The 14,877-nt window shown below is 43.5% G+C and overlaps 2 protein-coding genes across 3 annotated transcripts in view; both read left to right on the forward strand.

The window, feature by feature from the left end:
• Positions 1 to 657: 657 nt before the first annotated feature.
• LOC115201892 (importin subunit alpha-1-like) lies at positions 658 to 3,932 on the forward strand. 2 transcript variants are annotated; one of them, XM_029765777.1, is made up of 11 exons: positions 658 to 781; positions 1,042 to 1,118; positions 1,229 to 1,369; positions 1,544 to 1,632; positions 1,762 to 2,027; positions 2,133 to 2,227; positions 2,422 to 2,685; positions 2,829 to 3,062; positions 3,175 to 3,357; positions 3,474 to 3,623; positions 3,721 to 3,932. In XM_029765777.1, exons 1-11 carry the CDS (start codon positions 739 to 741, stop codon positions 3,808 to 3,810), a joined length of 1,632 nt encoding a protein of 543 aa, XP_029621637.1. In that variant the 5' UTR covers positions 658 to 738; the 3' UTR covers positions 3,811 to 3,932. The 2 variants fall into 2 exon arrangements, with proteins under 2 accessions (XP_029621637.1, XP_029621645.1); XM_029765785.1 differs by having other exon boundaries at positions 685 to 781; positions 992 to 1,118.
• Positions 3,933 to 4,299: 367 nt separating this feature from the next.
• LOC115201867 (E3 ubiquitin-protein ligase SMURF2) overlaps positions 4,300 to 14,877 on the forward strand; it is a 60,466-nt gene continuing 49,888 nt past the window's right edge. Inside the window, exon 1 of the mRNA XM_029765749.1 lies at positions 4,300 to 4,653. Within this exon, the coding sequence (XP_029621609.1) occupies positions 4,602 to 4,653 (52 nt within the window). The 5' untranslated portion in view covers positions 4,300 to 4,601. The remainder of the gene's footprint in view (positions 4,654 to 14,877) is intronic.

Consider the following 14,877-nt stretch of genomic DNA (forward strand, 5'->3'; position numbering starts at 1 on the left):
TTTACTTTGTCATGATGTGGTATTGTGTGTAGATTGATGAGAAATAAAAAAATGATTTAATACATTTTAGAATAAGGCTGTAACATAACAAAATGCACTGTACATTATTTAATTGGCAGTTATGGGTAAGACCTTATGATCTCATCAACTAGCTGCATCTATATAATTAGAATTTCCGTTAATAGGACTGACCAGATGGGAGTCCAGTGACCCTTTATCCCCAGTTCCAGGCATTCATGTCTGGATTGTATGCATATACAATGCTATATTGTAGGACATGTAAATGCTATATTCAGAGGTTGATGTTGATTATTGGTCATGATACAAAATAGTCAGTGTAATGTTTATCCATGTATCTTAACAGATTTTAGTTGTCTGGGTTCTCTGATTTTAAGCGTATCTTCTGGGCGGTTTGAAACCACTCCTTGAATTGCATCAGATTTAGATATTGTTTTCCACACACAGACCTAAGCAGAAAACACATTTTGAACGGTTATATTTAATAACACAAAAGCAACTGTTCCAACATGAACTTGTTTGGAAAAATTGTTTCTTATATGATACTAATATAATACAAATTGAATGAGGGCATGGGAGTACTGAAATCTCGCGATAGGTCTCTACTGACAACACTTCCAGAGCGCCCTGTGATTTTTCAAAACAGTCCAATAGGGTGATGCTTTTAATCGAACTGACCAACCAGGGAGCTTTGTGACAAGAATTTAAAGGTCTGCACAAATGTTCTATGTATTAGCTAGAATTTCTGAAGAAGGACCGGCGGGTAAGTGCTTGTCAAGTACTCATATTTTGTACTGGTTGTCAAATATTCGATGTACTTCTATATATTACTGATTTACTTTGTTGTTGGGGTTTGCTAGCCACTCTTCCTGGTCACTTGTGACTGATATAACTTTATAGAAAAGCCAAAAACGTGTTCTTGGATCCAAGCTAGCAATTCGTATTATAAAGCTAATTGTTACATTTCGTTTAGGTGTTCAAAAAGATATTTCTTTATCAAACTTTTTCGAACATTTTTATCAGTTTACCCAAAAATGTCTGCTGGCAACGAGAACGGTGTCCGTCTGGACAAGTTCAAGAATAAAGGAAAAGATGCGAATGTAAGTGACATGTATGCATGGCACATTTTTCACTTCAAATGTGTTCATGGCTTGCTAGCTAAATGAATCTGGCTAGGCACAGTCAATGACGGTTGTTGATCACTTTGCAGGAACTTAGACGCAGGAGAGTAGAAGTGAACGTCGAACTTCGCAAGGCAAAGAAGGACGATCAGATCTTCAAAAGAAGAAATGTCACCACTTTGGTCGACGAGGCAACTTCCCCACTTCAAGAGAAAAGCCAAAACTGTCAGGTGAGTTTGTTAGACCTGTCTGTTTATACAATTCCAGTGGCGCACAACTGGCCCAGCGTCATCCGGGTTAGGGGAGGGTTTGGCAGGGGAAGGCCGTAAAATAAGAATTTGTTCTTAATTGACTTGCCTAGTAAAATAATTCCAATGTAAACAACCTGTTGTCTTAATTTACAGGCCACTCGACAGTGGACCGTGGAGGAGATTCTTGCTGGTGTGAACAGTAACAACCTTGATGCCCAGCTCAACGCCACGCAAGCTGCAAGGTAAATTAATCAACTTAAAACTGTCTGGGGAAATCCAGTATTTATTTTGGCAGTGTTTTTTAAAATTTATTTTTAAGTGTTGGCTACCATGATCATAATTGGTTGCTTTTTCAATTGTTCTCATTACAGGAAGTTGCTATCCCGTGAGAGACATCCTCCCATTGACCACATCATCAGTGCTGGGCTGATTCCTAAGTTAGTTGCTTTCTTGGGTTTGGAGTCAACCCCTATCCAGTTTGAGGCTGCCTGGGCTCTAACCAACATTGCATCTGGAACATCTGACCAGACCAGTGCTGTTGTGGAGGGCGGAGCCATTCCAGCCTTCATCAGGCTTGTCACATCTCCCCACCCCCACATCAGCGAGCAGGCTGTGTGGGCTTTGGGTAACATTGCAGGTAAAGCATTCCTCTTTTGTTACAGCATCTTGTCAGTGTATAGAGCCCTAAACTGCATAAGTGATCTCCCACCCCTAACCTTGTGTCCTTGATTTATTCTGTTAGGTGACGGGTCGGTCTACAGAGACCAGGTCATCAAGCATGGAGCTGTGGCCCCCCTGCTTAGTCTGCTCGCTGTCCCTGAGCTCTCTTTGTTCTCTGTAAGTGTTCTTAGTGCCTAGTACTCTTAATGTGGTGACCCTTGGCAACCATTCATAAGAAAATGGACAGTCACTTGACTTGTTCGTGACATGTTACAAAGTATCAGTCTTGTTTTTTGATAACTCCTTGCCCCACATTACTTTCCTCACTGGGAGGTGCTGTAACTCTATTTATTTGTCTTTTTTCTCTGCAGTCTGGCTACCTGAGGAACATCACCTGGATGTTGTCAAACTTGTGCCGCAACAAGAACCCGTCTCCCCCTCTGGCAGCTGTGCAGCAGATCCTGCCCACTCTGGTGCGTCTGCTGCACTATGATGATAAGGAGGTGCTGGCAGACACCTGCTGGGCATTGTCCTATCTGACCGACGGGCCCAACGATCGCATTGAGGTGGTGGTGCAGACTAGCCTGATCTCCCGCCTGGTGCAGCTGCTTGGCTCTGGGGAGATCTCTGTTGTGGTATGTGCCCAGTCTAGTTATCCTGCAGAGGTGGTGGGCTGTCATCTACAATGAAGTAGTCACCATATTTATATAGTACCATAGATGTTGAAATATGTCTTTTTTCACCCAAGTGCCCACTGTCTTTGACCTGTCTCCTTCAGACTCCTTCTCTGCGTGCCATTGGAAATATGGTGACTGGCACGGATGAGCAGACTCAGGCCGTACTCAACGCTGGGGCCCTCTCCATGTTCCCTGGCCTGCTTCGCCATCACAAGAGTAACATCCAGAAGGAGGCCTTCTGGACCCTGTCCAACATCACTGCAGGGAGAGACTCTCAGATCCAGGATATCATCAATGCTGGCCTGGTCCCTCTCATGGTGGATGTCCTACGCAAGGTATGTAGGTTTGTTTTCTGTAGTAATATCTTATATGGTAGGATTTGTATAATTAGGAATGGTGGGATATTTTTTTGTATAGTACTTATTCCTCATCTGCTTTTCTATACAGGGTGACTACAAGACTCAGAAAGAGGCAGTTTGGGCAATAACCAACTTTACCAGTGGGGGCACAGTTGAACAGGTTGTGTACCTTGTTCAAGCCAATGTGCTGGAGCCTCTGTTGAATCTACTCTCAACAAAGGACAGCAAAACCATCCTTGTCATCTTGGATGCCATCACCAACATTTTCCTGGTAAGGGGACCTTCTCGCCAAGAATTAGTAAATCTTATTACCGGTATAGACATTTTGTACCCTATGACTGCAAGATTCGGGTGACATATTTATTCTTAACTTGTTTTGTCCATCAGGCTGGAGATAAGATTGGTGAAGCAGACAAGCTGTGCATGATGATCGAGGAATGCGGTGGGCTAGACAAGATTGAAGCTTTGCAGTCCCATGAGAATGAGCTTGTCTACAAGGCCTCCCTCAACCTGATTGAGAAATATTTCTCTGGCGAGGTGAGCATTGTTGTGTAATGGTGACTAATTGAACCTGTTCTATTATAGATGGTATGTTTCCTTTGCCTCAATTTTTCTTGAATGTTCTGTTTTCTAGGAAGAGGAAGACCAATGTGTTGCTCCAGAATTGACAACCAATGGCTATGCATTCCAGATCAGTGAGAACCAAAGCACTTTCAACTTCTAAATACCACTTTTCCTTTCATCTCTACTGTATACTGCCACTGTTTGTCCTCTGTAATAATGGACTCCTATTGTCTGAAATGTACATGTGTTATAAATGTCTGTAAATAAATTTCTTAAAAGAAATTCCAACTACTGTAATTTCTTGATGTTTGGGTGGATTGACAATGCATTGAATTCCAATATGAATCTTTATAGCTTCCACCCCCTTGTTTCTTTAAGAACTAAATGCAAAGAAACACTTTTTGCTACGGTATCTGGACTGTCAGACTTTTTTTTTTTTTTAAATTACCCCAGCAATCCGAAATGTCACTTCTGACAAAGCTGTATTTTCTCAGTCATTGGCATTTTGGCATCCGATAATTTCAGTTTAGCCAAGCCATACAGGCAGATGTTTCCATCCCCATTTCGTCATTGGTCATTTACTTACTAGCCTCCCTGAAGTGGGATCTGCACTGAAGGGCGCACGAGCTCAACAGTTCAACTCTCGTCTGGCTGGGAGGAGGACTGAATTCCAATCGGTCCGAAGCTGAAGATGTGAAGTGTGAACTCGGTTCGCTTGCTTACTGTAAAATAATTAGTCGGCCAGAACTCCGATTTGCAAGAGTATTTGGTCAATCAAATGCACTCTGCGGCATCCTATCTAGCAATTGTTTTTTTTGTGCGCGACAGCGATTGTGTGATCATGATGGCAGCAGTAGTAGTGCTGTCTACATCCGGGCAACAATGCCTTCACTCCATTATTGTTACTTCGGTCTGAAACTGGTTAGTCTTAAATATTAAACTGGAAGCAAGATGTCTAACCAAGGAGTTCGGCGAAATGGTCCGGTTAAACTGCGTTTAACAGGTAAGAGACCTAAAATATTGTCCCTCCACAAATGTGGCTACCTAGCGCGACCTAGCTACTATAGTTATGTTTATTGTGTGTCGCTAGCCCAGCTAACGACGTTAGTTTGTAGGACAAACGTGTGTGTGTGTTCGAAAGGGTGCTTGCTGTGGTTTAAAAGTTTGGGCGCACTTTAATATTTTGAGTAGGGCACGTTATGTATGTGGCAAATTAAACAAAAACTAAGCTTAACGACACAGTAGCTAGATTACTGGGTAACGTTTCAGAAATATGATTTATAACGCGTGCTAAATTAGACAGTTAGCTAGCTTGTTGGCTTCTGTTAGCTAACCAGCTAATCTAACATTAGCACAGGCAAAACAAAAGTAATCCGCCTGGGATTACTGTTTAGTAGCTGGTTAACTAAATAGTAACATCACTAGTTTAATCAAGCTAGTTAAGAAATAGTTGGTGGTGTGCTAATTCAATTACGTCCACAATTTTGTGTAAGAACACTGTTAGGATAGATTACCCTCTCATTTTTAAACGACGCATATACCATAGTAATCATCTTGGTAACTAACATTCTCATTAATTGCCATAAGTGTCATTGTCCCACATGACTATTCCTTGTGCTATTAATCTAGCTAATAAAACAATGCCATAGCTACTACACAATCTGTGTAATTGAAGCATCTAGATGGCGACAAAATGAGCTAGATGGAGAGACTATGGCTGCGTTTACACAGGCAGACCAATTCTGATCTTTTGCACAATTATTGCTGGGGGGAAAATTTGTTGGAAAAGATGGGAATTGGTCTGTCAGTGTAAACGCAGCATATCTCCCAGACAGTCCACATCATACTGCAAAGTGGGGATCAATTCTCTCTCCCCCCCCCCCCCCCCCCAGAATACTGTGGCTGTGGTGCAAACAAGTCCTCCATTTCAACACAAACAGTGAAACGTTTACATGAGAGGACATTGTTTTGACTGGGAGAGGGGGATGACAGCAGTGGTGTTTGATGTACCTCCAGGATCAGGGCTGAGTCAAATTCCAGGCCTTTCCATTCACCAGGAAGAGCCAAATTAAATATTTAAGCTAGTGCTGTTTCTGATAGAAATGAGTGTAGTGGTGAATGGTGAAAAGAGATTACTCTCAATGGTGTTGCTTAAATCACCTGTGCTACCGAGGCCTCGTTTACACAGGAAGCCCAATTCAGATTTTTTTGGCAAAATATCTGATTGCTCAGACCAATTAGTGGAAAAGATCAGAGTTTGGCTGCATTAAGCATTGAGAGTTCTGACAACCTGTGAATTTGTCCAGATGTGAGAACTTTTCTGCATAAATTCTACTGGTGGGGTAACCAGGTTTGAACTAGATTGCCCCATTGAAATGTTTCCAATGTAATATCCTGAACCTAAGACAGATTTTGGTGTCTGTTTTGTTTGTCTGAACTACATGGTGGTCAAGTGCAACACTGTTTTCTGTGTTATTTTTTCTTGAACTTTGTAAATTGCCCGCTGTGAATTAGTCTGTCGTTCCACTTAGCGATTGACTGCGTTGGTGTCTTGGAGAAATAGTAAGAATGTGAATTCACTGTCAAAAACAAGGAGAGTATGATCACATGGACCTCTTTTCCTGACTTTACACAAAATGTGTATTTGCTCACTTAACTACTGTTTCATATTTGTTTCATCTTCCACATGTCTGTCAGTTGAACTGAAGTGTTTTTCTTATTCTGCCATCTTCTCCCCAGGGAAGGTTTCTTTTAGAATTAGGCTATGCAAAATTGTGCAGCGTTATCCATATGCTCCTCCACAGCCGGACTCGCTCTGGGCAGGGAAGGACGTTGTTTAGGGAGTCAGCGCCGTGGTGGTATGTCCTCCTTACCTGACTACACATTAGTGATTGGGGGGGTCGATAGTAGAGGTCGACTGATTATGATTTTTTCAACGCCGATACCGCTTATTGGAGGACCAAAAAAACCAATACCGATTTAATCGGCCGATTTTTATATACACTGCTCAAAAAAATAAAGGGAACACTTAAACAACACAATGTAACTCCAAGTCAATCACACTTCTGTGAAATCAAACTGTCCACTTAGGAAGCAACACTGATTGACAAATTTCACATGCTGTTGTGCAAATGGAATAGACAACAGGTGGAAATTATAGGCAATTAGCAAGACACCCCCAATAAAGGAGTGGTTCTGCAGGTGGTAACCACAGACCACTTCTCAGTTCCTATGCTTCCTGGCTGATGTTTTGGTCACTTTTGAATGCTGGCGGTGCTTTCACTCTAGTGGTAGCATGAGACGGAGTCTACAACCCACACAAGTGGCTCAGGTAGTGCAGCTCATCCAGGATGGCACATCAATGCGAGCTGTGGCAAGAAGGTTTGCTGTGTCTGTCAGCGTAGTGTCCAGAGCATGGAGGCGCTACCAGGAGACAGGCCAGTACATCAGGAGACGTGGAGGAGGCCGTAGGAGGGCAACAACCCAGCAGCAGGACCGCTACCTCCGCCTTTGTGCAAGGGGGAGCAGGAGGAGCACTGCCAGAGCCCTGCAAAATGACCTCCAGCAGGCCACAAATGTGCATGTGTCTGCTCAAACGGTCAGAAACAGACTCTATGAGGGCCCGACGTCCACAGGTGGGGGTTGTGCTTACAGCCCAACACCGTGCAGGATGTTTGGCATTTGCCAGAGAACACCAAGATTGGCAAATTCGCCACTGGCGCCCTGTGCTCTTCACAGATGAAAGCAGGTTCACACTGAGCACATGTGACAGACGTGACAGTCTGGAGACACCATGGAGAATGTTCTGCTGCCTGCAACATCCTCCAGCATGACCGGTTTGGCGGTGGGTCAGTCATGGTGTGGAGTGGCATTTCTTTGGGGGGCCGCACAGCTCGCCAGAGGTAGCATGACTGCCATTAGGTACCGAGATGAGATCCTCAGACCCCTTGTGAGACCATATGCTGGTGCGGTTGGCCCTGGGTTCCTCCTAATGCAAGACAATGCTAGACCTCATGTGGCTGGAGTGTGTCAGCAGTTCCTGCGAGAGGAAGGCATTGATGCTATGGACTGGCCCGCCCGTTCCCCAGACCTGAATCCAATTGAGCACATCTGGGACATCATGTCTCGCTCCATCCACCAACGCCATGTTGCACCACAGACTGTCCAGGAGTTGGCGGATGCTTTAGTCCAGGTCTGGGAGGAGATCCCTCAGGAGCATGCCCAGGTGTTGTCGAGGTCATACAGGCACGGGGAGGCCACACACACTACTGAGCCTCATTTTGACTTGTTTTAAGGACATTACATCAAAGTTTCATCAGCCTGTAGTGTGGTTTTCCACTTTAATTTTGAGTGTGACTCCAAATCCAGACCTCCATGGGTTGATAAATTGGATTTCCATTGATTATTTTTGTGTGATTTTGTTGTCAGCACATTCAACTATGTAAAGAAAAAAGTGTTTAATAAGATTATTTCTTTCATTCAGAACTAGGATGTGTTGTTTAAGTGTTCCCTTTATTTTTTTGAGCAGTATATATTTGTGATGATGACAATTACAACAATACTGAATGAACACTATTTTAACTTAATATAATACATTAACAAAATCAATTTAGTCTCAAATAAATAATGAAACATGTTCAATTTGGTTTAAATAATGCAAAATTGCAGTGTTGGAGAAGAAAGTAAAAGTGCAATTTGTGCCATGTAAAAAAAGCTAAAGTTTAAGTTCCTTGCTCAGAACATGAGAACATATGAAAGCTGGTGGTTCCTTTTAACATGAGTCTTCAATATTCCCAGGTAAGAAGTTTTAGGTTATTATAGGACTATTTATCTCTATACCATTTGTATTTCATATACCTTTGACTATTGGATGTTCTTATAGGCACTATAGTATTGCCAGCCTAATCTTGGGAGTTGATAGGCTTGAAGCACAGCACAGAGCTGCTGGGAAACACAGGAAAGTGCTGTTTGAATGCTTACAAGCCTGCTGCTGTCTACCACCACTGACTGCTATATCAAATCATGGACTTAATTATAATATAATAAACACACGGAAATACGAGCCTTTGGTCATTAATATGGTCAAATCCGGAAACTATCATTTCGAAAACAAAACGTTTATTCTTTCAGTGAAATACGGAACCGTTCTGTATTTTATCGAACGGGTGGCAACCCTAAGTCTAAATATTCCTGTTACATTGCACAACCTTCAATGTTATGTCATAATTATGTAAAAATCTGGCAAATTAATTACGGTCTTTGTTAGGAAGAAATGGTCTTCACACAGTTCGCAACGAGCCAGGCGGCCCAAACTGCTGCATATACCCTGACTCTGTTGCACAGAACGCAAGAGAAGTGACACAATTTCCCTAGTTAAAAGAAATTCATGTTAGCAGGCAATATTAACTAAATATGCAGGTTAATGTGATTGTGTATTGATTTTAAGAAAGACATTCATGTTTATGGTTAGGTACACATTGGTGCAACGACGGTGCTTCTTTTCGTGAATGCGCTTGTTAAATCATCACCCGTTTGGCGAAGTAGGCTGTGATTCAATGATAAATAAACAGGCATCGCATTGATTATATGCAACGCAGGACAAGCTAGATAAACTAGTAATATCAACCATGTGTAGTTAACTAGCGATTATGTTAAGATTGATTTATTTTTTATAAGACAAGTTTAATGCTAGCTAGAAACTTACCTTGGCTCCTTGCTGCACTCGCGTAACAGGTGGTCAGCCTGCCACGCAGTCTTAGCATGGAGCGCAATGTAATCGTCCAAAATGCCGATTACCGATTGTTATGAAAACTTGCAATCGGCCCTAATTAATCGGCCATGCCGTTACATATCGGGATTTTATTTTTGACGATATATCGCAATATTATTTTTGCGCTGGTTGGCTGTACCTTCACCAAAACTCCAATATTTTTCCTTCATAGCTTGTTCTCCATATTTCTCCATTCTCCATCTGTCAAATATTGTATAAACTAAATCGCTATTTGGGCATGATAAGATGACACGATTGTGAAAATCGAATGTGTTTACTTACTGATAGGTGAGTTTGTATCAGTAATAAATGTCTGAGCATGAGTCGTGAATTGATAATAGCAGAATTGATCATGGCAGCTTGTTAGATGTAGTTGACTTTGACACATTGCTGTTGATGAGTTTGTTATTGGGTAAGCCCTGAATGATGAGTTGTTACATGCGAGCAGTCTTGTCGCTGTTTGCGTTCCTCTGAGCTTCTCCTTGCTGACATACCCCCATCCATTGGAACCAGATGTTGCAGACGGTTGCCAGCTTTTAAACTGGAAAAATATGGCAAGCAAGCCGCTAAAACTAACACTTGTGGTGAGAATTGCCCCTTGAATACACAAGACAGGTTTCCATTATGCTCTACAGCTGATCACTCTTAAATTATGTCACACAAACATGGTTAATGGCACAATACATGATCCGGTAAGTAATAAATTACAGCGTTAAAATATGGCTCAATGCGGAGCACCTTATCTGATCAGCTCTAAATTGTATTACTCAAACATGGTTCTTGACCAAATGGTATCCATTCCAAACAACCATAAATTTGTCAGGACACAGCACATGCTTACTTATCTGTCTCCCATAAAGTAATTTGAACAAAGAAGCTGTGGAAGGGAGAAGTGATCCCTCCATTTTAACACTGAGGCCTCTGATCCCCAGCTGTTTGTAGCCGAGAGCTGAATTCGCCTCACCCACCAACAGATTTGAACAGCACAGACATTGATTAAGAGATCTCCATAGCATCAGTAAAATGAAACGCTTAGCAATAGGTTCTAAAAAAATATATGTAAGGGCCGTCTGTTCGTAATTTTATTGTCTGACCCTTTGTTAGTTGATTCAACTCTATTTGTTTAGCTTGCTTATTACTCTTCTGGGTTTTGCCATGTACAGGAAAGAGGGAAGAACTAACTCTATGGGAATGTCTAGCATTCTCCACAAAAGCATCCCCCCTCTTTCTTTCTGTGAGTCACTCAGTCCTGTTCTTTCCGACTGTAAACTGCCCCCCTCCCAGTCCTAAGCGCGTGTCACCCCCACCCTCAGTGAGAGAGAAAGCTGTCGTGTGGTGCTGGGTTTCTCTGACTCAGTCAGTGGTTTTGGATCTTTCTTTTGACTGGGAACCAGCTACTATTGAGGACAGCATTGAACAAAGCTGCAGCTTTGTCAGGTTTACCTATTGAAATGTCTACATTTTATTTAGTCGATTATAGTTGCTAGCTACCTCACTGGGATCTTATAAAATGGGCTGTTGAAAGAACACAGATGCACTTTTCTCATTTAAATCAAAGCGGCCCCAAAAAATTCCTTGTGCCAATAGGTTGCGAGACTAAACATTCTCTTGCTGTACAAATCTGATTGAAGGATCCATTCTCTGTAGTCCTTAGTCTACCGTTTGGGTTAACATGTTAGTTAGTGGGGGGAAACTTGCAGCTGGGCACAGATGGTGCTACAGAGGCACAGGACTTAATGATCAAGAGTTGTTAATGTGTGCTGAGTCTGCCTGGTGCGTTCATGTGGCTCAGGCCGTTTTACAGAGTGTCTGTATGGAAGTGATTTTGGTCATCTGGGTGTTCAGACGGGATACATCGTAAATACACAATGATTAAGTACATGTGGGGAACTGTTGACTTTGCTACTCCATTACAGAACTGCAGAACAGTTCCACATTTTGCTTAAAGAGAAGGAAAACAAAACAATAGCAATTATTGCGCGTCATTTGTAAATGTTTTCCTTCCCCTGCTGAGGGCCCTCCAATAATTGCAATTTTTCCATAAATTAATTGACTAGGGTTGGCTTTCCTGTTGGTTCAGCTGCTCTTCAACGAGGACAAAGGCTTCTGCGGTCACACTCCCAAACCGCTGCCAGCAACGGAGCCGAGGCCAGATGTAGAGGCGCAGTGGGCAGCATCGGAGAGGAAGCTCTTTACAGACGAACACTTGTCCAAATGTCACCCCTGACAGGTGGGGAGCAGACAAGAGAAACTCCCTTTGAGTTTCATAGTAATAATGAAGTGAAGAATTGCAGTCCTATTACTCGGCAGGACTGTCGGTTGGTCCTCATGTTTTGCTCAGATTGCTGGGTGGATTATGAGGCCTGTCCTCTCTACAGTGCAATGTGTTTGAGCAATCAGTCGGTGGTGGACCTTAGGAGAGTGGTGCTCCCAACTAGGCCGAGCATAGGGTGGCCCATCAGACGGAGCTTTATTATCTTCAGTTGTGGATTGTTTTCCCAAATTCAGAGTTCTTTATTGAACTTAATGCTGGCTAAGTTTGGTGTGTGTGTGTGTGTGTTTGTGCGCTTATCTCACTGACTCAATACATTCCATTCAAGTCGGGTTAATGGATTATAGTTTCCTTGTCTCATTTAGAAACTAAATTCACAGACCACCTCACATTCCCCTTTCTATAGACAGGTGGTTTGTTTACCAAACTAACTGATGCGTGCACAACTTTGGGGCAGCACAGATGGGGTTGGCTTACAAACAAAGGTTTATTGATATGTATACCATATTTCATCTTAATGTTTATTGAGAACATAAATACATTTGCCCAATAAGCACTGGTGTCTCTCAAATGCATCGTTACAGTTGTTGATTAGCTAGCTAGTGAATTTTAGCCATGTTGGCATAGCCGTGACATAAGTCAAAACACCTCAAAACAAGACAACTAGCTGAAACAGCCACCTATGATTCCCCACAGAGCTACAGCAATGACAAGAAGCTGCCATCTGACCATTCAGAATCATAACACAGCCTTTTGCCTCTTCGATGTGAGTGCATCATTGTTTCGACGTTGTCAACCAACCCGTCTGTCTATACTCCGCTCTGTCTTGCCTATGTTCTTTGTGAAACTAGAGGGCATCCAATGACAGCAGGTGCTGAGCGTGAGTATCAGTCGACAGAACATCTGCAGCCAGCCCCTCTCTGATGATTAGTGCTTTCCGGGCAGCGGCTGACATTATTTACAAGCGCCCCTCCACCTTACTGTCTGACAGAGGAACCACTCTCCGCACCTGCTCTGCCTCGGGGTTGTCCATTTTGATCATTCTCCACCCCAGTTTCCTATTTACACACTGACATATCTGCATTTCACACCGCCGCTCCGAAGAAGCCCCTCTGTCAGCTTCCCAAGGAGACGCCGTCTGGGGGCCGTGCGGACAGTGGAAGTTTTCTCCGAATTGAATGGTAATCCTCCTGGGTGGTTGAAAGGGCGCCTTCAAAGGCCTGATGTGTTAACCTGGCAGAGCCGGTTGATGGGTCAGAATTGGATTAGCGGTGAGGGGGAGCTCTAGTGAGAATGAATCTGATGCTTGTCTGCAGGCTCCTCATATCACTGCTGCCTAAACTCCATTCTTTTCCTCCCTATGCTCATTTGCGCTCTTTTCTCTAACGCTGCCTTTGAAGTGAGAAATGTCACTTTGGGGTATTTTTTCCACTAGGATTCACTTTAGATGCCCTTGTTGTTTTCAGTTAAATAGTACAGAAAAAGTATTGGGTACTTAGAAATGGGTTGTGTTTGGTCTCACTCCCTTGACCAATGGAGACTAGTCGTAATATCTAGTGTCTTCTAGGGATAATGTGAGATTATGGAAATACATTTTTAAAACGTATATCTGCTTGCAATATGAAGGAAGCTCGGGGTAGTTTTGCGAGCTGATGCTAACTAGCGTTATATGTTGTATAGCTGCAGTGGAATGTGTTTTACAGGGTTAGCCATAGTTATACGGGGCTTCTGGAGCAAATTAGGGGTAAGTGCCTTGCTCAAGGGCAAATATATATATATATATATTATATCTTTCTCACAGGATGTTGGTTGCACTTTAATTGGGGAGGACAGGCTTGTGGTAATGGCAGGAGCTGAATGAGTGGAATCATATCAAACACATGGTTTCCATTTGCTCCATTCCGGCCATTATTATGAGCCGTCCTCCCCTCAGCAGCCTCCTTGCTGAGATATATCTCAGCAAAAAAAGAAACGTCCCTTTTTCAGGACCCTGTCTTTCAAAGATAATTCGTAAAAATCCAAATAACTTCACAGATCTTCATTGTAAAGGGTTTAAACACTGTTTCCCATGCTTGTTCAATGAACCATAAACAATTAATGAACATGCACCTGTAGAACGGTCATTAAGACAAACTAACAGTTTATAGATGGTATGCAATTAAGGTCACAGTTATGAAAACTTAGGACAATGAAGAGGCCTTTCTACTGACTCTGAAAAACACCAAAAGAAAGATGCCCAGGGTCCCTGCTCATTTGCGTGAACATGCCTTAGGCATGCTGCAAGGAGGCATTAGGTCTGCAGATGTGGCCAGGGCAATAAATTGCAATGTCCGTACTGTGAGACGCCTAAGACAGCGCTACAGCGAGACAGGACGGACAGCTGATCGTCCTCGCTGTGGCAGACCACGTGTAACACCACCTGCACAGGATCGGTACATCCGAACGTCACACCTGCGGGACAGGTACAGGATGGCAACAACTGCCCGAGTTACACCAGGAACGCACAATCCCTCCATCAGTGCTCAGACTGTTCGCAATAGGCTGAGAGAGGCTGGACTGAGGGATTGTAGGCCTGTTGTAAAGCAGGTCCTCATCAGACATCACTGGCAACAACATCGCCTATGGGCACAAACCGTCGCTGGACCAGACAGGACTGGCAAAAAGTGCTCTTCACTGACGAGTCGTGGTTTTGTCTCGCCAGGGGTGATGGTCGGATTTGCGTTTATCGTAGAAGGAATGAGCGTTACACCGAGGCCTGTACTCTGGAGCAGGATCGATTTGGAGGTGGAGGGTCCGTCATGGTCTGAGGCGGTGTGTCACAGCATCATCGGACTGAGCTTGTTGTCATTGCAGGCAATCTCAACGCTGTGCGTTACAGGGAAGACATCCTCCTCCCTCATGTGGTACCCTTCCTGCAGGCTCATCCTGACATGACCCTCCAGCATGACAATGCCACCAGCCATACTGCTCGTTCTGTGCGTGATTTCCTGCAAGACAGGAATGTCAGTGTTCTGCCATGGCCAGCGAAGAGCCCGGATCTCAATCCCATTGAGTTCGTCTGGGACCTGTTGGATCGGAGGGTGAGGGCTAGGGCCGTTCCCTCCAGAAATGTCCGGGAACTTGCAGGTGCCTTGGTGGAAGAGTGGGGTAACATCTCACAGTAAGAACTGGCAAATCTGGTGCAG

The sequence above is a fragment of the Salmo trutta genome, chromosome 1 (genome assembly GCF_901001165.1).
Source record: "Salmo trutta chromosome 1, fSalTru1.1, whole genome shotgun sequence".
NCBI classification, from domain to species: Eukaryota; Metazoa; Chordata; class Actinopteri; order Salmoniformes; family Salmonidae; genus Salmo; species Salmo trutta.

Excerpts from the sequence above, each read along its gene's own strand:
- LOC115201892 (XM_029765777.1), top strand. The coding sequence starts at position 739 with ATGTTCTATGTATTAGCTAGAATTTCTGAAGAAGGACCGGCGG. Across the intron at positions 782-1,041 it reads TTCTGAAGAAGGACCGGCGG|TTTACCCAAAAATGTCTGCT; the intron begins GTAAGTGCTTGT and ends CATTTTTATCAG. Across the intron at positions 2,686-2,828 it reads CTGGGGAGATCTCTGTTGTG|ACTCCTTCTCTGCGTGCCAT; the intron begins GTATGTGCCCAG and ends TGTCTCCTTCAG.